A 21,750-nucleotide genomic window follows, 5' to 3' on the forward strand; every position below is an offset into this window, starting at 1 on the left:
GGAGCGACGGAAAAAGAAGCGCTTCCGGTCGCCGCCCCCACACAGTCTTCACCCAGTCCACCATAAGGTCATCCACCCCTTTTCTTGGACGTGCACGTGTATACCGGGGGGAGCTTTCCTTTCGGGAGGGTCTTCCGCTTGAAATTGACGTACGGTGGGAGCTTCCGCCCGTCCACCGTCATGCCTAGCATGACCGTGCACCTCTGTTTTTCGGCACCTGTAGTCCTGACGTGCACAGTCCGTGCGCTTGTCTGTTCGACTGTCCTGCTGCTGGGCATATTGAAATTCAGCGGAGTTTGATCCGCGTTCCCTATCTGGGAGAGCAAGAAGTTTTTCTACTGCCGGATCCTGATAACGAATCGATGGAAGTCCACTATTTTCTCTTCATAGGCTGTGGGCAGGCGCTGGCAAAGCATCGTTTGCCTCCTGAGCGAGAGTCCATTGCGCCGCATAAATCGTGTGGCCCACCCGTTACTAGCGCGGAAGTCTTGCACCGGAATGCTCTCCTTTCTTGCGATTACGAGCGCCTGGTTCCGTATCAAATCAATCGACACAGCACACCCATCTGCTCGTCGAGCCTTGATATATTCCAGTAAAGAGGATTCGACGGCAGGAAATTTCCCAGTCTTCGGTCCACGGAAGGCCCGGCACGTCTTACCAGTCGTCTTGAGTTCGTCGTGCTGCCGTCTCCAATACCGGACGCAAAGCTCGTTGACGCCGAAGTGTCTGCTGGCGGCGCGGTTGCCATGTTCCAACGCATACTCAATAGCTTTTAGCTTAAAAGCAGCTGTGTAGCTTGCGTAGCGTCCCATGGCGAAGCGGCACAAAGAGCACGGTGCAACACGCAAACGAGGCCTACGAGACACCGGAGAGCTGGAGACACCTTCGCAAAATGGCGTAGCGGTGGTGAGTGGATGAGCGGTAGCGGTGGTGGCAGCGGATGATAGCACAGTACCGCCGCCTAGTAGCACGCACGCCCAACCATGGCAGTTAGTTGTGGCCGCAGTCAATAGATGGCGATCGCTATGACAAGCAGACGGCTCGCGGCAGTAATTTTGGGGGTGCGATGATTATGCGGGGAAAAAAAAATTTTCCTATTTTTGATAGCCAATGTGGGGGGTGCGAGCATTATGCGAGTAAATACGGTACATAGCGTCGATTTACACTCCTAACCATATCTGTGTACACTGCAAGCAGACGACACACAGACTGCTAAGCACGCAAGAACACATTTAATGCACCCTCTTGATTGGGTGAGGAGGTTTCTGCCTTTGGTAGTGCTGCAAGTTAGTCATGGTATGCACTATAGGCTCTGCATTCATGCTCTCGCCACCGTTGTGGGTGAGCAGAAAAGGGGTGCCCTGCATTCTTTAGTGTAGTTTTGATGTCTGTGCATTTTTTTATTGCAGGTGACATGTGCTGATGACACCACGCCAAAAGCTGGTGAGTGCATGTCGTTTTCTGAAATGACTGTTAAGGTGCTGCGTTCCATCTCCTTCTGCTTTGTGTAGTCTTTTGCAATGACCGATTGCGTGAGCAAAAAGTAGTGCGACAAAGAATGCACATGCAAAAAAAACGACACAAGGAGATTGCTGGAGCACAACGGATTATTCGTCCAGTATAGCAGAGCACACATGTGTGCATCATTGTGAAGAGGACAAACCTATCATGCGACCACTGCAGAAAAATTGGGGCCATTGCTTGTGTGGGAATAGAGATTGCTCTTCAGGAACACAAATTCACTTATAAAAATCGTCTCTGATCTTTTTGCACATTCCTTCTGCTGCTGCTTTCTTCCGTGCTAAATAGGTACAAACTGTTCCAGGTAGCCGCGTTTCTCTGGGGGTTAGCGGCACTAGCGTTAACTTGTTTACACAAGTACGACGTTGCAATGAAATGTAACAGGATGAGGAAGTTACAGTTCTCGCAAAATAAACAAGTTGATTATAAATTACAAACTAATACAGCCAAACACTTGGGGAAAAAAAGGAAATGAGATTGGTAAAATACACGGAAGCAATGAATTTGTTCATATTTCTGAGGCACGAAAATACATGTGGCACCATTGGGCGAAGCAAAGTTTTTTGACATCTTAAAGGGGCTTTGAAATGGGTTCTAAGAAAGTTTATGTGTGCCTGTGATGTTAAAAGATGCTGCTTCATGAATGTCCTCCAGGAAAAATTTTTTTGATGTGCTGTGTGGAAGCTTTGTTATCTGTTGTCAAAATTTGAATTTCAGTGTCTTCGCACCTTTTCCTCACCTCTTGTCACCTTGTGCACACTGAAAGGTCAGAGCTCCTCCACCGACCCCATAGCCAGAGGTGCAGCTTCGTGATTCGCTGGAGCTATGCCACTTGTTGGTCACATCCATGGTAGCTGCGTGATGTCTGGAAGACTAATCAATAGCCATCTCTGAACAGCTACACATTGGAGCGGTGCAATGGAGGAGGGTGCGAGCATGAAAAAGCATTCGGAAAGGGCTTGCCAACTTTCGGGCGTGATTGTGGGTACTCTTCTGTGTGCAGAAGTGTATTATTTGGCTCTGGTACTCATGACAAAACAATACAATGATTGAGTGAGTTGATGTGCTCTCCTTGGAAGGTATTTCAGAGCCCTTCCTTTCATGCCGTCACTACCTTGTCAGCGTTGCTTTCTGTTTCGTGCAGCCCATTCCTATGCCCGTTCTCCCTCCTTTTCATTCCCTGCTTCACTCAGGGCGTTCTCTTATCAGCGAGTGCTCCATGGCTCTAGGGTCTTCTAAAAGGCGGCTTCTGCCAGCGTCTTACGAGTTGTGTGGTGAAGGTTGCTGTAGCTCTCTTGAGGGGCAGCGGAAAAGGGATCTTTTTACTCTCACCTTGGTTTCAAAAACAAAAATGGCCCTCATTTACCAGGTTTAGCTAATCATGGCTTAGGTGCGCTATCATTTACGTCCTTGTTTAGGTCGATAAGCTGGAGTGTAGGGCCGCACGTCATTGCTTCTCCTCGGCAATTTCAGCTGCCTGTGTCAGATGCATTTAATTTTGCTCACCCATTGTGAGTAATTTTCATTTTAACACGAGAGCATTAATATTCCAATGTCGGAAAAATTGTCTGGTGTCTGCATCGGCGACTGTTTGAAGCCTCGTAGCCAGAGCATCCGGAGCAACTGGCCGCTCTGGCGACCTAGGTGGGCCACCTAGGTCATGTGGCCTTGTGCAGCCATCACAACCTGCCCACTGGATTATGAGCAAAGTTACCACTGTGACGGGTTGGCATTATTTGTCACAGCAAAGCGACCACTGTGACAAATAATGATTGTTCACGAGAGGTTGCCCGGGAAGAGCAACCTGAATCGCACAAGCCCCACCGGGGGCAGTACCTGCCATCGCAGGGCAGTGGCAGATCGTTTATAATTCTTGACTTCACATTCACTGATCGCTAAGAATGCTCATACCACTGCTGACACAGTAGCCCAGCGGTTAACCGCTACACAATTGCACCAGGACTGGTAGGATGACTCGCAGCGATCTGTGAATCTAAAATCAAAAGTTACCATTTCCACATGTATGGGTATTAACATATTAACGCTATTGCATCATAGTATTAAGGCTGAGCGTTACTGTCTTCTTCACTTTCTTACTCAGTCGTTCTTGGTTCAGTCTGTCTCAGACATTCTGTCTATCCTCTTGCCTACAAGTGGAGAGCTGGATTTCCTTTTCTCTTTTGGCAGGTGGAGAAGGGAAATCCCCCTAAATACTGCCGGCCACAGCTGGCAGGTGGAGGCTTCACCTGGACATGATGTCTTTTTCACTTATGACCCATCTAGTGCTAGCTCACTAATAACATGAGGTGCATTCTTAAAGGGATACTGCATAAAATTTCAAGCGGTCTAATTTTGTATTCGAATGATGGTTTGGTTTATAGGGGTTTAACGTCCCAAAGTGACTCAGGCTATGAGGGACGCCGTAGTGAAGGGCTCCGGGAATTTCGACCACCTGGGGTTCTTTAATGTGCACTGACATCGCACAGTACACGGGCCTCTAGAATTTCGCCTCCATCGAAATTCGACCGCCGCGGCCGGGGTCGAACACGCGTCCTTTGGGTCAGCAGACGAGCGCCATAACCACTGAGCCACCGTGGCGGCTTGTATTCGAATGAAAGCTGGCGTTCCTAAGTCGACTGAAACCTCATCGTTTTTTTGCACGAAGCCAGGGGAAAGCACTTTTTCCCCTCATTTTTTCCTTAAACTGGTGCATCTGGCGGTGGCGCCCTGGGAAGCTGTGACTTCACATGTCTCCATGCCTCTGCGCCCGGCCGGCTTGGCCGCTTATGTCGCAGCATGCACCTGCTGCAGCTGCGTGGATGCTACGCGCTGCGTAGGAGATGCGATGCAAGTGCCACCGCTTGTGTCCGGAGTCGTTTGAACACGAATTTGATCCACGCTGCTGCGCAGGCCACTGAAGGTTCGGGGTGCTGAAAGTATTATTCCGCTAAAGGTTGTAACAGTAGTGCAGTGGGGGAAGAGACACGCAATGTCATGCTTTCCCAAAGGATGCTAAGCTCTGAAGAATGGTTCCATGTGGCGCAGGCGAACCTTCGCGACAAACCTTCTAGGTTCGAATTTTTATCGCAGCAATTTAATCGACAGCGACTGCAACATAAATCATTCTCTGTTGCGAATCCTCATCCCACTGAAACAACAGTGCCTCAAACCTGACGCTTTGCCATATATAATGTGAAGTATACTTGTGAGGGAGACATTCTTGAAGACATGGAGTGAGGCAGGAGGAAGCAGTTGTTGTTGTCCTCAATAACACGGTAATGGCGGTTGATAAGCTATAGCGCAAGTGCGAAAGCGCTACATCACCGTCTTCCAGTTCAGCTGTGCGCCACCTTGCAATACAAGGCAGTAATATTCCCTAGAAAGTACAAACCAAAAGCATGACTGCCGTGCTTTAGCGAAAAAGGAACCCAAACTAGAAGAAAATTGCAGGTAACTTATATATAGCACTGTTTACTGAAAAACTGTGACTCTTTAGCACATATTAGTGCACATAATTACAGAGAATATGAAGGCTAAAACATGCAGCATTTGTTACAGGTGTATTTTTCTTGTCAAGAGACAATTTCCAAATATTTTCACTGGTTCCAGTGTTTCGCTGATTCAACCTTTGATGAAAAATCATCTCGGATGACAGGCGGAACAGAAATGTACATTATAAATGCTCTAGCTTCCTTATTCCGAATTAGCAGCAAATTCACCAAACTGCCAGCAGGCAATATATATGCATGCTTGAATGGGCAGAAAAAAAATATATCGTGTAATAGTGTTTTCATGCGAGCATGCGCCATTATAAGAAAAAATGAGCGGAGAGGTTCTTTGCTCATATCAGAGACCTTCAGAAAGTAACAACGTTGGCAGTTTACTAAAAGGCCAGTGCCACGAGCATCACGCACCAGACCCCGTTCGTGGTAGTTAGGCACGCAAGTCTGGCAGCGTAGTAACAATGCTCCAGTCACAAAAACTGCATGCTGGATACTTTTAGAGCGTTAAGCTCTACTTTTAGCGTTTCAGGTGTCATCGATAAACACAAATGTTAACCCAGTGGTTGCCATGGTAACCGAGGTGGTTACGTAATGGAATAAAATAACAGGTAGCAACGTGATACCCTAGCACCCCAACTCGAGACTAAACTATGTCGATCCAATATATATATTACTGTCTGGCAGGAGTCAGTCTGGACACTCAGTCCCGATGTTCATGTAAAATTTGTGGGCCAACCATTTGCCGCAGAATGTTCCAGATGGTGTCATACGATTAAGCGTTTTGTACAGCATAAACTTACTAGTTGGAGCCTAGCTCGCGGCACGGATTCACACCGGCGACCTATGTTCGGTGTGCTAGCGCTCGATATTTGGATGCTGCCTCAGCGTCGAGTTGATTTTTTCGCTGTGCCGATGCAATTAAGTTGGCTGCTTTTATACATCGTGCAGTAACTCCACTGTTCGCGCTGCTTACGTGATATACAAGTCCTATTTCAAAACCCCCTCCCCGCCCCATCTCAGCGCTGCGGCTGCTCTTTTTGTGTAGCTGGAGCAATTCATGAAGGTGATACCGTGAAATGCCTTTGGCAAAGGAAATCTTTTAATACCGAACTCAAGAAAATTTGTCTGGGTCATATCAAACTGGATTATTATATCACAGCTACCACTTCGCACAGCTACCACTGAGCGATATGTCATCCTCAAGGCTCATTTTACTCGGCGGGGTCCTATCCATGTCTCTGGTCCATAGTCATTTCGATATCTGAATGATATATTCGTTACTCCCACTGTTACTTTCCAGGCTGTAATTTTCTGTCTTTCACGCTTCCATGCCGCCAACGCTGAGCTTACAGGCGCGACATCTGAAGTGATGCCAGCACGATGCGACGGGGTGCAGGCCGCCATGAGACATGTGACGTCACCCCCGCCTCCCGCCTGGTAGGCGTGCACGCACAAAGCGTACGAAATAACACCATTTGTGCAAAAATACATGAAATAAAGACTGCAACTTTGGACAATCGCACCTGCAATTTAATGCAGTATCTCTTTAAACAATGATCCCAGGAATAAACGAAAAAAAAAATGGGCTGCGCTCGGTGGCGCATACAATAATGACAGTGCACTGGCACATGCTACTGCAATAAAATGAAACTGCAGTTAGGTGATTCTGCTTAGATGGCGATCACTGGTTGGTGGCTTCGGGGTGCTGTTGTCCAACTGCTGCATCTTGTATGCTCTGCTGGGTGGCTTGTGCTCTGCTATTGATACTTGGTTTTCATTGTGTGACGATGTTCAGTTTGAGCTCTGCATCGATTTCCTGTATAGTTTCCTGCATAGCAGCGAGCACAGCTGGGTTTAGTCTTCATCGTCGCTTTCGCTCACGGTCATGCACATGAGTCTCTTCTACATCTATACTTATACTGAACAGTAGCGGCTGATGCATGCTCCATGCCAGTGATAATACAGCTGGAATAACCGCACCAAGCGTGCAGCTGCTAAAACCCTTGAATGTATCGAAAGCAAGTATGACCTGTGAACTGTGCTGCTTTCCCACTTGCCTACCACGCCCTGGGAGAGCTGATCCTGCCATTGGTCGAAGCGCCATAGTCATGTATTAAAGCAGGCTTTTTTGCTCCACAGCATATGCCAACGGCATTCCCAGGCATTCGTCCTCTTGCTTTTGTGCGACGGAATTTTAGCGGGAAGGGTTTTGCCTGAGTTGAGAGTGTTTGCATATTGCGATGACACTGAGCTTTCCCAGCTTTCGTTGTGCTTATGGGTGCAACAGCCAAGGAGTCAACATCAAAATACTTTTCGTTATACCATCTTGGAGAAAGCACGCGGCTCACTGAATGGTTTGGCTCCACAGTATAGGCTGGACAAACTTGGTTAACGTGCTGGATCTGCGCCTTTGTGAGCCAAGTGACCATCTTTACTACTCATTAGTGTTTTTTAAGCAGATTTGGTGTGAAGCACGAGCGAATGCAGTCTTTCTTTGAAGTAAATTACGAGAAAGCATTCGACTCAGTGGAAACATCAGCAGTCATACAGGGATTGCGTAATCAGGGGGTAGAAGAGCCTTTTGTCAAAATGCTGGAAGATATATATAGGAACTGCACAGCTACCATAGTCCTCCATAAAGTCAGCAGTAAAATTCTAATAAGGAAGGGCATCAGGCAAGGAGGCAGGATCTCACCAATACTATTCACTGGCTGTTTACAGAAGGTATTCCAAGGCCTGAATTGGGAACAGTTGGAGTAAGAGTTAATGGAGAATACCTAAATAATCTGATTCGCTGATGACATTGCCTAGCTGAGTCACTCAGGAGATGAATTTCAAAGCATGATCAATGAGTTAGACAGGCAGAGCAGAACGGTGGGCCTAAAAATTAACATGCAGAAAACCAAAGTAATGTTCAGCAGTCTAGCAAGGGAACAACAGTTCACAATTGGTAGTGAGGTGCTGGAAGCGGTGATGGAATCAGTCTACTTATTGCAGGTAGTGACCACTGATTCGGATCACGAGAGGGAAATAACTAGAATAAGAATGGGGTGGAGTGCATATGGCAGGTTCTCTCGGATCATGAATGGCAGTTTACCAATATCCCTCAAGAGAAAAGTGTAAAACAGCTGTATCTTACTTGTACTGACCTACGGGGCAGAAATGTGGAGGCTAATGAAAAGGGTTTCACTCAAATTAAGGACAATGCAGTGAGCTATGGAAAGAAAAATGATAGGTGTAACGCTAAGAGACGGGAAGCTGTCAGAGTGGGTGAGGGAACAAATGCATGTTAATGACATCGTAGTCAAAATCAAGGGGAAGATATGGGCTTGGGCAGAGCATGTAATGCGAATGGAAAATATCTACTGGTCCTTAAGGGTAACAGAGTGGATTCCAAGAAAAGGCAAGCATAGGAAGGGGTGGCAGAAGGTTAGGTGGGCGGACAAGATTAGGAAGTTTGCAGGCATAAAGTGGGCGCAGCTGGCAAAGGACGGGGTAATTGCAGAGACATGGGAGAGGCCTTTGCCTTGCTCTGGCTCTGGGTGTAGTCAGGCTGATGATGAGGATGATGATGTGCTGACTACAAAAACCACGCGTCGTGTTGTCTGAGCCCTGCTGTTCCCACTGCTGGCTCTGCAGCTCAAGGATTGATGTTGCGGGGATTGTCTGGCATATTCGTTAGGTTGTAGTTGGACCCGTTGGCGGGCTCGTCTCAAAAGTTTCGTTTCATGTTAGAGCTTCGCCGTTCACGCTATGTTCACTGTGCAGGTCTAGCTGTGACGTTGCGTGCATTGCGGGACGTATTTCTTTTGTTGTAGTTGGATTCATTCACTCACAAATTCGAGACTAAAGCAGCGGTTCTCAATATTGCATCCCCACTGTTCATGCTGCTCGCAGTGCAGGTCTAGCTATGATGTTGCTATTATTGCTGAATGTATTTCCTCTGGCGGGGTTATGAAAGTCAGCCATTACTCTGCCTAGGCACAATAACAGCAGCTCTCTTCAATGCACTGGATCTTCGCAGTTAACATTTGAGTATGCAAGCGAGGACCTTCGTTAAATGTACTCGCAAACATATTCACAGTCGTCGTCGTGGCCACAGATTACAGGTGCAAAACTGGCTGGCTGCTTCACGTTATGCATGAAAATTACACAGCAGAAGCCAGTGTCCTCTTATCAGCTAATATTGCCTGTGTTGACGCAAGATTCAGTCACCCAAGCGAACAGCATTCTATTGAGTCACGCAGTGCTGCTGCTTCGCGCAAAGCTATGGTTAAGACTTTTGTGGTTGCCGTTAGTCAACGAAGACAATTCATCCTGCATCAAAATTCTTGCGATCACAACCATGTAAAGGGCATCGTGTTCTCCAGTCTACACACAAACACAAGTAACTACAACAGTCAACTAAGACAATTCATCCTACATAAAAATTCTTTTGATCACAGCCATGTAAAGGGCATTGTGTTCACCAGTCTACACACAAACACAAGTAACTACAGCCACTCAGATCCTTTCAACCTTAGCCTGTGATGTATCTGGAGCATAGTCACTGCAAAACAATTGCTGAGCTTTGCAGAACTAAAAAATTGAAATAAAATTTAAGACTAGTGGGCAACTACGTCCTGAAAGGCACAACAGATTACGCTTGAAAACGTGCCTTTGAGTGTAGAATATGTTACGGAAGCATTACACCACCACCGGTTCATATAAAGCCTAGACTGCACGTGTCTCTAACAAAAGTAAAAGCTAAATATTCGCACCCAGAGTGCATGTCGTTCCAATTATTCTTGGCAGCGTTAAGTTCCAAGTGAGATTTGGAAGAAGGCACCATCCGAAAAACACTTCGAGGGTATCCACTGTCGCGGGCTCGACCACGGGCGGGAGCGTTGGGTGCGTCCACTATGCGCACCCGGCCTAGCTGCTGCCACTGTTGGTGTCCAAGAAGAGTTGAGAGAAGGAGCACCAGCATAGGAGGAGAAGGAGGGAGGAGATGTCATTACCTTTAGTCCATTGAGGGGATCTAGCAGCGGCTGCCTATTCCAGTCTATTGCTTCTGAGGTGTGACGTAATGCGCGCTTGACTGGCAACATCATGCCAGCTGCACACTGGTCCGGATAAGCTTCCCTGAACCGCCACCAGACACCACTTGTAATTCATGATGGATACAGCTCGCGGTGTAAAAAAAAAAAACTAGGGCTATATTGCTGTAAACACAATATGCCGCAGCTGTGACTCTCGTATCTTGCAGCTTCTGGGTTGTGGAGAGAGCACTGATGCTAGCTTTGCCCTGGAGGAAGCTGAAAAGCCTTTGTTTTATCCTCTGTCTTCTTTCTGCTTGTAGCAAGAAAGGAGCATAAGAAATTTTTGTGCAGTATAAGTGTGCCTTTGGCTAATCTTGATTTTGGGTGCTTGGCTCATCAAAAGTCTGTTTGGCATCAGTGACATCAAGTACGGCTTATTAATTTGTTCCAGCGGGCCGTGCTGACACAGACCATGGCTGTTTTGAGGTGCTTACATCAAGACCTCCAGTAGGTCTGCAGCCATCTGACATCACTGGAGCAGTCAGTAAGCAGAGCCGCCTTTGCATTTGCATTGCAGTCTCTCTCTCTGTTTCTCCTGGTTCAAGTGGACACCAGCTTTAGGTGGTTCACTCGACAGTACCTTTGCTTGCCCAATTCACTACCACTTGGATTTTGCATCGAATAATAACGGAGGTGTAGTCAGCACTTTCGGGTCCCTAAAGCTGAAGTAGACTTCTTATGATAGTGTAGTGTAAAGGGACTGTTTCTATTGCGGAATTGGAAATTAGGTTGCAGTGTAAAGTGGTCCTTTCAATCTTTTTAACCTCTGAAACTGTACAGTGGAAAGATGCAGAGTTGAGCAACTGCGAAGTGTTCACTAGATTATACTGCAGATGGTCACGTGTGTTGATCATGGTTTAAGAAATTTATCAGCCCCCGGTGGTCAGCCTAAGTGTGCTGTGATGTGTGCGCTACCAGGCTTTTTAAAGTACCATGCAGTATTTCTGCATGACATGTCCTCCTGTCTGATTTCAGCTGTGGCGATGTTCTTTTGACATGTCTCTAATTGAAACATGCAATGTTCACGCATTATTTTTCTGCACCACACTCGAAACCTGTCTCTTTGCTTGCAAGCCTTGGTGTGTGTACTAACTAGTGATCAGTGGTGTTGCTGGAGGGCTATAGGTATACAAGAGTGCAAAATATTTGATCTGTAATAATAATCCACTCCTCTCGAGCTTAACAGACAATTTGCATTCAGAATATAGTAAGATGCATTTCGAGAACGAACAAGGGATTGGTCCTAAAAGGAGGCTTTGCAACCAATGATGTTAGTTTAATGTGTGACACTATGGTCAACTACTTTGTTCCTGGTAGCCACCTGCAGTGCTATGCTAGCAGGTGCTGGGCAGTTGACCGTGATGTTGTGGCAATAGGTCAGTGCCATTTGTTGGAAGGGGCCTCTACTAAGGGCCATTTGCTGCTTTTTTCTGTAGTTGTATCCTTGAAGTTGTTATATACCTTTCTATATCTTTTTGCTCATAATCTGTTCAGTGGGTTGTGTGATGCGAGTTGTGAAACGCTTTGACATTAGGTCAATGGCTGGAACTCGCTAGAGGAGCAGAAAACAATCTGAGAGTTAGCCAGTCTGAAAGGGAGCACCCAATCTGGCTGCCACCTTATTTCCACCGCCGAAAATTGCCAGTGTGTTTCGACACAATCGGCTCGAAACCAGCATTTCTGGAGAAGATAAAATGTTCAATATTGTGACTTCGGCGATGTCTTTGGCCTTTAAGGCATCAAAATGTCACATGCTTTGCATATAAAGAATAAATACCTAATGCTTGACTTCCGTGGCAGGGCCCTTTTAGGCACTACTGTAGTATTTTGTGCACGGAAAGTATGCTAATTTGCGTGGCTGACAGGCTGCACAGGGTTGTGACGGCATTGTCTCGAATAGCTGGTCAAAGAGCACAACTACCTAGACTTTATCCCAAAACATGAATTCACTTGCCCTATGACAGTCATGAAAGAATGAAATTCTTCATCAAGCATACAAATAAGCAGGTCTAATTTACCTGCCACGCACTGAATTTATGGAGAAAACCTGGGTACTTTTTAGGAGAGAATGGCTTTTATAAAGGTTGGCTTGCAAAGATTGACTACCTAGCATTGAGTTTCCTTCAGGTTTTTTTCATTTTTTTAAGCCATGAATAAGAACTCTCCATCTGACCGCATACTTTCTTTTGGCCTGCAGCACCACTGTGCAGTCTCATTCAGCAACACCAGGCTGCATTTGTGGCACACACCTCAGAAGCCAGGAAACTTGTGGATGAATGTGCTGCAGCCAACGTATCCACCTTGTCATTGCTGCAGTCCACAGTCCAAGGTCTGCAGGAGCAGCAGACAGCACAGATGGCTACAGGCTTGGTATGTGACATTCAGTGCTTTATATGACCTGAGCCTTTACGCTTGCTCATTTCTGCTGTTGGCGATTGCATTCAGTGGAGGTGCTTCACGACTGTAAACCTCTTGTACCGCTCTATACGAAAGGTCATTGGAAGTTTCCTGCAGAGGTTACTTGTACAGGCCTTGAGTAGCCTGGAGGAAGCGCTGCACTTGTTAGGCTCATGATGGCTGTTAGTGAAACCAGTAGGCACTGTGAGCTCTTTAATAGGGGTGTGCGAATATTCGAAATTTCGAATACTAATCGAATATGTTTGATATTCGATTCGTATTGTTATTCGAAAATTGATATTCGTGGATTCCCGAATACTCGCCAGCGATCGTATACCGTGAAAACTTTATAAATTTGACCATTGCAAGAGCACAATATCCGGCCAATTTAGCCAACTATCAAGTTAAAAATTACTTGAAAACAATACAGAGGACCTATCCCCTTCCTTCTCTGCCGTTTATCACGTGACCGACCGCATCCCTAGGCCGCAAGCCTTGACCTCACTGCTCACTGCTGAGTGATCACTGGAGAGAATCAATCTCTTGTAGCAATGACCCAGTGAAAAGATGTCTGGCCATGTGTGGCTGGCACAAGGAACTATGTTAACAGACAACATTTTTTGGCAATGCAGCAGAGGCTAGGTAGGAAAGAGGCAGAGACTGGCATTTGTCCGCATGCCATGGGTGGTGGGGTTTTGTTGTTGGCCGGAGGGGTGAAAAGGGAGGAATGGGAGAGATGGTACGGGTCACTACGCCTCAGGAGTCCACTCCCCACAACACGGAGACAAAGGTCAATCTCTTTCCCTCTCCTACCTAGCCTCTGCTGCATTGCCAAAAAGTTGACCCCGAGTATCGTAGTGCGTGTTATTTTAGTGGTTTTGGCACCTTTGGCTCTAAATGCTGCCTGCTAGCCATTACACCATCCAGTCCATCATTGCAGTGCATGTCCACTTTGCTCCATGGCTTGTTTTGCTGTGCAGGCTGTGCCCTCTGTTCTACCCACATAGTATACCCCCTAGATCAATCACATGCTGCCATGTCTCATGCCTGCAAAAAGAATAAATCGTGTGGCGTACTCTCCATTCCAGCAGTATTTCTGTTCTCTTCATTATGCATGTTCCTCACATTGGCATGGTAAAACCGAAAAAAAATTACTGAGTGGCACTTAAGGAGCATGCGAGTAATGCGAAAGCATTGCAATTCCGTTATAATTATATTCTCCGTCCACTGAAATTATTTTCTATTCCTTTGTGGTGGGTGGGTTGCAAGTACTAGTAATAACTACTGGTTTCATTTTGTATTTTCCCGCTCTTGACCAATTGCAAGTTTTGTTACGGCACCACTTTTTGGGGCCAAATTTTGGTACCACATTTCTGGCATTGTTGTGTTTCTGCTTAAGTGAGATTTCTAATATTTTTGTATTTATTATTAAAGAGCACTAGCTCTTGCCCTTTCTCGTATCTCTCCTGCACTCTGCTAGAGTTGGGAGCTTGTCTTGCTTGCACATGCAATGTTGGGCAACATGCATGCCCAACATGTGCATGCCAAACATGTTGGGCATGCACGTGTTAGGCTCCAAGTCCATGTGCGCCATATGCTGAGCTAAGGAGTGTCTGGCATGGGTTCATATTAAGTGGGGTTTCTTTTCTCTAGCCGGCCATGCTTACAGTGGTCGTGGTTCTCCTAAGGTGCACGTTAGACCTGAATGTCCAGTGCAACCTCAGCAGCCGCCTGGCATTCCCAGAGGGACCTTTAAGCAGGGTTTTTTGATCTGGGACAGCCTGTGTCTGGTACATTTGTAAGCCTCCATGCAGTAGGACACATTGAAGTGAAGGCTATGCATGCCTGCTTTATTTACCCCCTGAGACTTGTGTGCTACTTGTGCAGTGGAAAAGTTCAAACCTGTGCCATCAGTGTCAGATGAAACATATGAACAGACTAACTGAAGCGGGAACACAAGAACACAAAAGTATTAGGTGCTGCTGACGAAACATGGGCGGGGTCCGTTAACACTTTCATTTATCGGTCTCTGCACCCCTTAATTGAAAACCAAGAGCTAGTATTCAGACTCCCTCAGCTAAAGAATCACTGCTTCATTGTTTGTTGCAAATAGCTGTTATATTGGGAGTGAAGCTGTTTTCACTCATGTCCACTAGTTCGGTGCAAGTCATTTACTGTAGGAGCTCAGATTAAGGTCCATCTTCTCCTCATCTGTGCCACTCTCATCCACTCATCTTGTAATCTTCTTTCCTTCGTCACGAGAATATTTTCTTTTCCACCTGCAGAGCCAGCCTCGAAAATGTAGAATTGTTTCATTACTTTCTAAGGGAGGGTGGGGAGGCAGAGCTTTTTTCCAGTGTACTGATAAAATATCTCTGGCATTCTGCATGCACGTGTAGCCTCCACACGGCACTGTGCGCCATCTCATTCAGTGCAGTCTTGTTGCTGACTGTGCAGGCAAAAGCATGAATGGTGATGCGCATGCACAGTAGTGGGTCCCCTCTAGCAAACGGCCAGTTGAAGTGCAAGTTGAGCTTGTTCTGATGCTATTTAGAGAGATGTTGTAGAGACACATGATGATAATCGCCACTGACAGGCAGGATTTGTCTGCTATGGAACCTTTCTTATTGATCTCTAATTAGGTGTGCTTAGGGCCAGCTACAGCCACCCCATCCACGTAAAATGCCTGATACAATTGCCCCTGGGGACTAGAATGCCTTCCCCTGCCATGCCTGTATTCTTTGACTGCACCCTGCTACCCTGAGCGACCTTTGGTTGTTGCTTACTGCATACCCATAAAGGAAGTAAAGGAGGACTCTACGTAAGTGTCAGACAACGCGGTCTTTCCCGTGTCACAAGCACCACGCAGATATGCTATCATGCTGCGAGTCCAGCAAGGCTTTTGCCCGAGAGACTTGGTGACCATTCTTGCGAGCAGTACTTGTGTCATCTAATCGGGTAAAATTGGGCTCTGCACGACACGTTTCAGGAAATTTGTGGTGTGCGTTTAAATATATGAAGTGTAGAATAACCTGCGAATGGTCCCGTACATTTGAGTCAAGTTGCACCGGAGTCCTCTACTACATCGTCTCTGAAAGCAGCACTCGAATTTTGTATGTATTTTTAAAAAATTGTACTATTCATCTGCGCTTGTGGCCGATGTGGCACTTCCAAACTGCTACGCTTGCCAAGAGACGGTAAGCGTAGCAGGGAACAGCAGAAGGTTAGGTGAGCAGACGAGATTTAGAAGTTCGCAGGCATAGGGAGAGCGCAGCTGGCAAAGGACCGGGTTAATTGGAGAGGCATGGGAGAAGCCTTTGCCCTTCAGTTGGTGTAGTCGTGCTGCTGCTGCTGATGATGATGATCTTGCCACCTATCTTTCAGATATGTTTTAGTGCATTAGGACCCAGAAACAACTTTTATGACTTCGAGTGAGGAAAAAAGCGCATGAAAAGAACAAATGCTGCTAGAAACTGCAATATCAGCCCGTGGCTACTGGCCATAATGTCTGCTAGTTCTAAGGACTAGCTCTGCTCAACTCAAGTGCACTTCAGTGCCCACAAGACTTGCCTTATACATACTTACCCTTCCCTAGTATGTTCTGCTTTAGATTAAAGGTGTACGATTTACAGATCAGCGACGTCGTCTTGCCTAAAACAGCTAGACCCGGTGCACAACTTGGGACTGTGCCTTGCAACAGGCGCGCACAGAACATCACCCATAACTAGCCTTTATGTCGAAACGATTGAGCCACCCCTTGAATATAGAACTATGCTGACATGCGCATACATCCTTAGAATTCGATCACTTCTAGAGCACCGGCCGCCGCGGTGGCTCAGTGGTTGTGGTGCTTAGCTGCTCACCCTAAAGACCGGGTTCAATGCCGGCCGTGGCGGTCACATTTCGATGAAGGCGAAATCCTAGAGGCCCATGTAGTGTGCTATGTCAGTGCATGTTAAAGAACCCCAGGTGTTCGAAATTTTCCGGAGTCCTCCGCTACATCTTCTCTGATAGCCCGAGTCGCTTTGGAACGTTGAATCCCATAAACCAAATAGACCAAACTTTTACACCACCTCTGCTAGCCCATAGTCATCCAGTGCACGTCCAGAACAATAGTCGGTAATAAACAACAAGCAGTCAGGCCATTACTAATGCGATTTGAGGATAAATGCATCGAACTGGAGTTATGGAAACATAGCCAGGTACGGTGCACAAGCTGAAACCGTGCACTCCCTCCATGTTACAACCTCCCTGCAGTGTGGGATCTTTCTCTAACACGCTTTCATAAGAATCAAACCCCACCGAAGCACATCCTGTGAGAATACCTTACACTTGTATGAGAACTGCGTTGAATTCGACATAGACGGGTTAAAAACAGCAGTTTATGTTGGAAGCGCAGTTGTACAAGACAACTGGTAGACGATAAGATTATTGCAGAGCTCATCATTCTTCAAAGCCGAATGCTACGGTGTCTGCGTTGCAACGGGGAAAATAATACAAGAGGTCTAACACACACTCTGTAAGCATTCTAAAAGGGCTACACTGCAGTAACGCAGTACAACCATTAATAGAAGATATAATCCACAGTATAGCAGCAGCCAAAAATAGACTAACAGTAAAATTATGCTAGGTCCCGAGCCATGTCAGCAAAGCCGATAATGAAAGAGCTGGCAGTTGTGCGGCACGCGCTCACCAAAGCAAACTAGACAATGTAAACAATCCGCACAATGGTTGGTTAAAACTAGTAAAGAGTAAACTAATAAGAAATGGCAGTTCACTTGGGATGATGAGTGGTGAAGCACATCTTTGGCGTATGGAAGTCGTGTCAATACCAAGAATGCTTTATTGAAGTAATGTGATGTCATCCTCGCATTGGACATATGCGCGTTGCGCAACTTCATAGTCAAAGTGGTCAAAGTAAACCATGTTTAATTTTCATGTAGAAAAATAGAAAACTGAAGAAAAAAGTGCTTTACAATATTTTACCACAAACATGTCCCTTTCCACCCTAGCTTGCTCTTAGGAGAGAATGCAATAGTAGACTTTTAACGAGTGGTTCATTCCCAAAAAAAGGAAATGTCATCAGAAAATTGTGGATTTTTTAAGAACTATTCTGCCAGCACAACAGGGAGATCTGAATACCCCTAGTTTGGCGCATGAAAACCTCAGCTGCTTAGCGCCATAAAACCCAACACACGCACACACTACAGTCGAGCCCACATATAATGGCCCCACTTGAGCTTTCGCTTATAACGAACGAGACCTGCGCGACCATCAAACTACACATTGTTTCAATGGCACAAAATCACACGTATAACGAACGCCATTAAGCCCTGCTGATCGATTACAGTGAATGGACGGCGTAAACCCAGCGGCGCGATGCGAGATAACCTGCCTCCGACCCCTTTGTGCGCCCGGGCACTGTACATGCATTGCCTGTGGCATTGAGAAATACGCGTGGTGCACCTGGTCGTAATGTTGGTTACAGCCATGCTGCAGAAGGTATGCGCCCAGCTGGTGAGCTGGGAACCTTCAGAGTGCTCTGAACACAAATACCATCGCTTGTGGCGGAAGAGGCTAAAAAAGATGAGAGAAAATAAAAAAAATGACCAGTGCTGTTTATACAGTAGAATCTCGGTGATACGAATCTCACGGTGTCGCGAAAAAATTCGTATCATCCAAAATTTTGTATCCAGACAAACAAAATTCGTATGCAGAAGCACAAAAAATGCATTCACACCGGTCTGTTCATGGCCGACGGCATTTATTCGCTGCTCTGCAGCCACAGCTCACTACTCGCGGTGCATACCGCACGATTAGCGATTGCTACTTTTGCAATTTTTGCGGGCCGCGCACCGCCACTCACTGTATGCACGCGGCGCGTACCACGAGCTTAACGATCGCGACTTCAGCGATGTGTGTGGACCATGCACCGCCGCTCACTGTGCTCTGTGCATACCGCGGGATTAGCGATCGCGAAGTCGGCAATGTGCGGGCAGCGCTTAATGCTCGAGGGTGTGATCACGGCTCGCGCGTTCGTATCATCCGTAGAGGCAATTGGGAGAGAGTTCGCAAAATCCGCACATCAAACACAATGCACTCTGGTCGGGAAATTTTGCGAATTCATATCATCGCGAAATTGTTATCAACTGTGTTCGTATCACCGAGATTCTACTGTAAGTAGGATGGCATGAGATTTTCTTCTGCCCTCACTCTCTAGCTCACTTGATGCATGAGGCAATAAATGTTCCATTTTCAAATATATTCTCGCTGCATTCTCGCTGCAAGGCAATTATTTATTCGGACACAATTGCCATTCTCTTATTTTGTTTGGGGCACTTTTGAGAACGCGAAAAAATTTTAATGGTGGTATAAAAGGGAGTGTACTGTATTGACACAACCCACCAGGCTGCAAAAATCTTCTTTTGAAATGAAATTCCTAGCATCAGAAATTAACAAAATCCATAAGTTCAAGCATGAGAAATGCATTTTTGTATTTGCGGCTGAAGATTATTTATGTGCACATATTTTGCTGAGTTTTTCCCATGGCCAACTGGGAGGGAATTCTGGACGCTGTAAAGCTGGGCTGATCCACCTCATATGAACATTCTCGATGCTTGGGAAGCTTCAGCTTGGTGCGGCTGTGAGAAGATTGTCATTGGGCATAGCACCTGCTGGAAGGGCCACAAGTGAATGAGAAGAAGAATGTAGTTTGCGCAGCATAGTGAAGGGGTGTGAAGTGTATGAAGGAGTATTAAGTGTTTGGAACACCATAAATTTTGTGCTGTAGAGTGCAGTTTAGTGAGAAAATTCTTATCGCTAATATTCTCCTTCAGAACATAATGGGTCTCACCTCACCTACTGCTGGTGCTGTTGGTGTTTCCAGCTCCAGCGGAGGTGTGGGACAGTGCCACCACATCTCCGCTATTTTCATCTCCTCCCCATCTGCTGACCCGGGCCTGGGTTAGTCCAGTAGTGCGCTTGGCTCCGAGGCATTGCTTGCGTACGGTGACGGATTGCTCGGAAGAGACCACCTGCTCGACCATCCACGGCACCACTGCTCTGGCAAGTCGCATGTGGACTTCTTTGTCTTCTTTGTAATGCAAGTGCTGCACTGTTGAAATTAAATTGGGATCATGAAATGCACTGCCTTGCTGTACCTATTGGTTTAGGTTTTAATTGCATGCAAGGATCTGCATTCCTTCTGCCTTCTCGGGCCAAATTTTGTCAGTCGTTTGGTTGACATATTTAACTTATTGATGCCCTGGTATTAAGCAGGGCTTGGCTCAAAAAGCTGCTCATTTCATTTTGGCAGAGATCGAGAGGTAGTCAGGTGTAAGAATGCCGAGCTTTGAACACTTCGTATATTTGGCTTTGCTAGTTTAGAGAAAAAACAAACAAACATGGGTTTTATCACAACACTGCACCATTTCTTGGTGCAAACCTTCAGGTTGTGACATGTTACTGAGGCCCTGACTTAAGAAATTGAGACGAACCATTGCATAGTCGTGTGACAATGAATTTTACATGGTGTATTGTGAACAGTATCGCAGGCTTTGTCAAAAATGTACAACCAGAGGTCTTTGCCGTAGTGCAAGCATCCATGAAAGGGCCAAGTTTTGCAGGGGTGAGGACGAGAATTCCTCCCATTTTCAAGAGGTCTGGTGCTTTGGGGTTGCACCATTAGCCACAGAGCAATTCTAAGAAGCTAGTAGTGTGCGCTGTGCATTTTTGACAAAAGTTGTATACACTGTTCTTTTTGTAAACTTTTTCTGCTGGCGTGAACTATGTAGTAGGTAGAGGCCGACTGATATTCAGAGTCAACTTGTGGGTGGTAATATACATTAGATGAAAACTGCCAAACAATTCTTGGTCAAATGTTTAGGGGAATCCCCCAAGGTGGTATAAATTTGTAATAAGGGAGTAATTACTCCCTTTGCCATTTGGCTGTGCTTGGGTGGATGCCAATGAGTAATTACTTCCTTACTGCGAAACAATTCATTTGTAAAGTGCAGCAGACTTGGCGCTGCTTAGCTGCTGAGTGAAATGTCAAGTGCCCAAGTAGCCATATTCAAAGACCGTACAGAGGGTCATGCCCCTCTTTTGGTTGTTTTGAAAAATTATGCAGATGGCTCTAGGTCTAGTGCTTTGCGATTTCGAGTGGCGCTTTGGCTGCAAAAGTGGCGTGTGCTCTGAAATCAGCAGGGAAAGAGAAATCGTCCATTGCAATGCATCCAGGATTGTATTGCAAACGCATACTATAATATTGCCTTCATGGTGTTGTTTTGACCTCTTTTCCTTTTCCTCTCTTTGCAGAGGGAGGAGCTGTTTGCTGATCCCGTGCTCCATGTTTATGGAGCATGAAAGGCTGACCATGACGGAATTCGAAATTAATTATTGAAATAAAAGTACAGCTGTTGGCAACAACTGAGTACTTGTTGTTCTTTGCAGCACGGGTGGCTACAAGTATTGGCTGTGTTTTAGTGCCTTAGCGTTTTTAGGCGGCTGGGCGGAATTTTCGGCAACAAAGGCCTTCAGGTGTAGTTATTCTTTCTGGCCATTGTTTTTAGATCGTCTAGACAACTGTCAACATATTCTATGGCCTTACACTTAATTTTATCTTCCAAATAGTCATAATTAGTATTAAAGGCAAGGACACCCAATCTTGGTATGATATGGTATGGTATTGTGTGGTGTTGTATGGTGAAGCTGCAAATGTAGCTATGACAGCCATAGTCGAGGGATCCAGATTAATTTTGAACACCTAGGCTTCATTAATGTGCTCAGAAATCGCCCAGCCCATTAGCACATTTTGCATTTTGCCTTCATCAAAATGCGGCCACCAGTATTCGGTCCCCTGCCCTTGGGCCACTAGACCATCACAGTGGGTATGAAATTTTAATGCTCGCTTTATTTAGAACAGCGATGTCATCACTGGGGCATACAAGAACTGCTTCGAAGTTTTAAATTTCTCTCCTCTTGTATCAACTTACTGTAGGAGACTGGAAGATGGCAAGTTGGCTGACAGTTACTGCATTGCAGTTTTCTTGTGCTTCACATGACCGCATTCCTACTTGTGACATGTAGTTGCAGTTCAGCTGCTGAACCCAAAATGCAAACTGAGTTGGAGGAGACATTCAGTTGTAAATTATTGGCATGTATGGGAAAATTCTACAATGTGATGCATGTTTACTATTGTTTTACAGACCATTGCAGAGAAAATACTTGATGCTGTACATTATATAAAG

General features: G+C 46.0%; 1 protein-coding gene across 3 annotated transcripts in view; it reads left to right on the forward strand.

Moving 5' to 3' along the window:
• Positions 1–19,527, forward strand: part of LOC144102620 (uncharacterized) — a 36,695-nt gene extending 17,168 nt beyond the window's left edge. For 2 of the 3 annotated variants that reach the window (XM_077635844.1, XM_077635856.1), the window contains exons 6-9: positions 1,410–1,443; positions 10,497–10,589; positions 12,303–12,475; positions 19,339–19,478. In XM_077635844.1, the coding sequence (XP_077491970.1) occupies positions 1,410–1,443; positions 10,497–10,589; positions 12,303–12,475; positions 19,339–19,470 (432 nt within the window). In that variant the 3' untranslated portion in view covers positions 19,471–19,478. Of the gene's footprint in view, positions 1–1,409; positions 1,444–10,496; positions 10,590–12,302; positions 12,476–19,338 lie in introns of all 3 variants that reach the window. The other variant, XM_077635848.1, reaches the window with a different exon arrangement.
• Positions 19,528–21,750: the final 2,223 nt, after the last annotated feature.

Source organism: Amblyomma americanum, chromosome 1 (assembly GCF_052857255.1).
Source record: "Amblyomma americanum isolate KBUSLIRL-KWMA chromosome 1, ASM5285725v1, whole genome shotgun sequence".
Taxonomy (NCBI): Eukaryota; Metazoa; Arthropoda; class Arachnida; order Ixodida; family Ixodidae; genus Amblyomma; species Amblyomma americanum.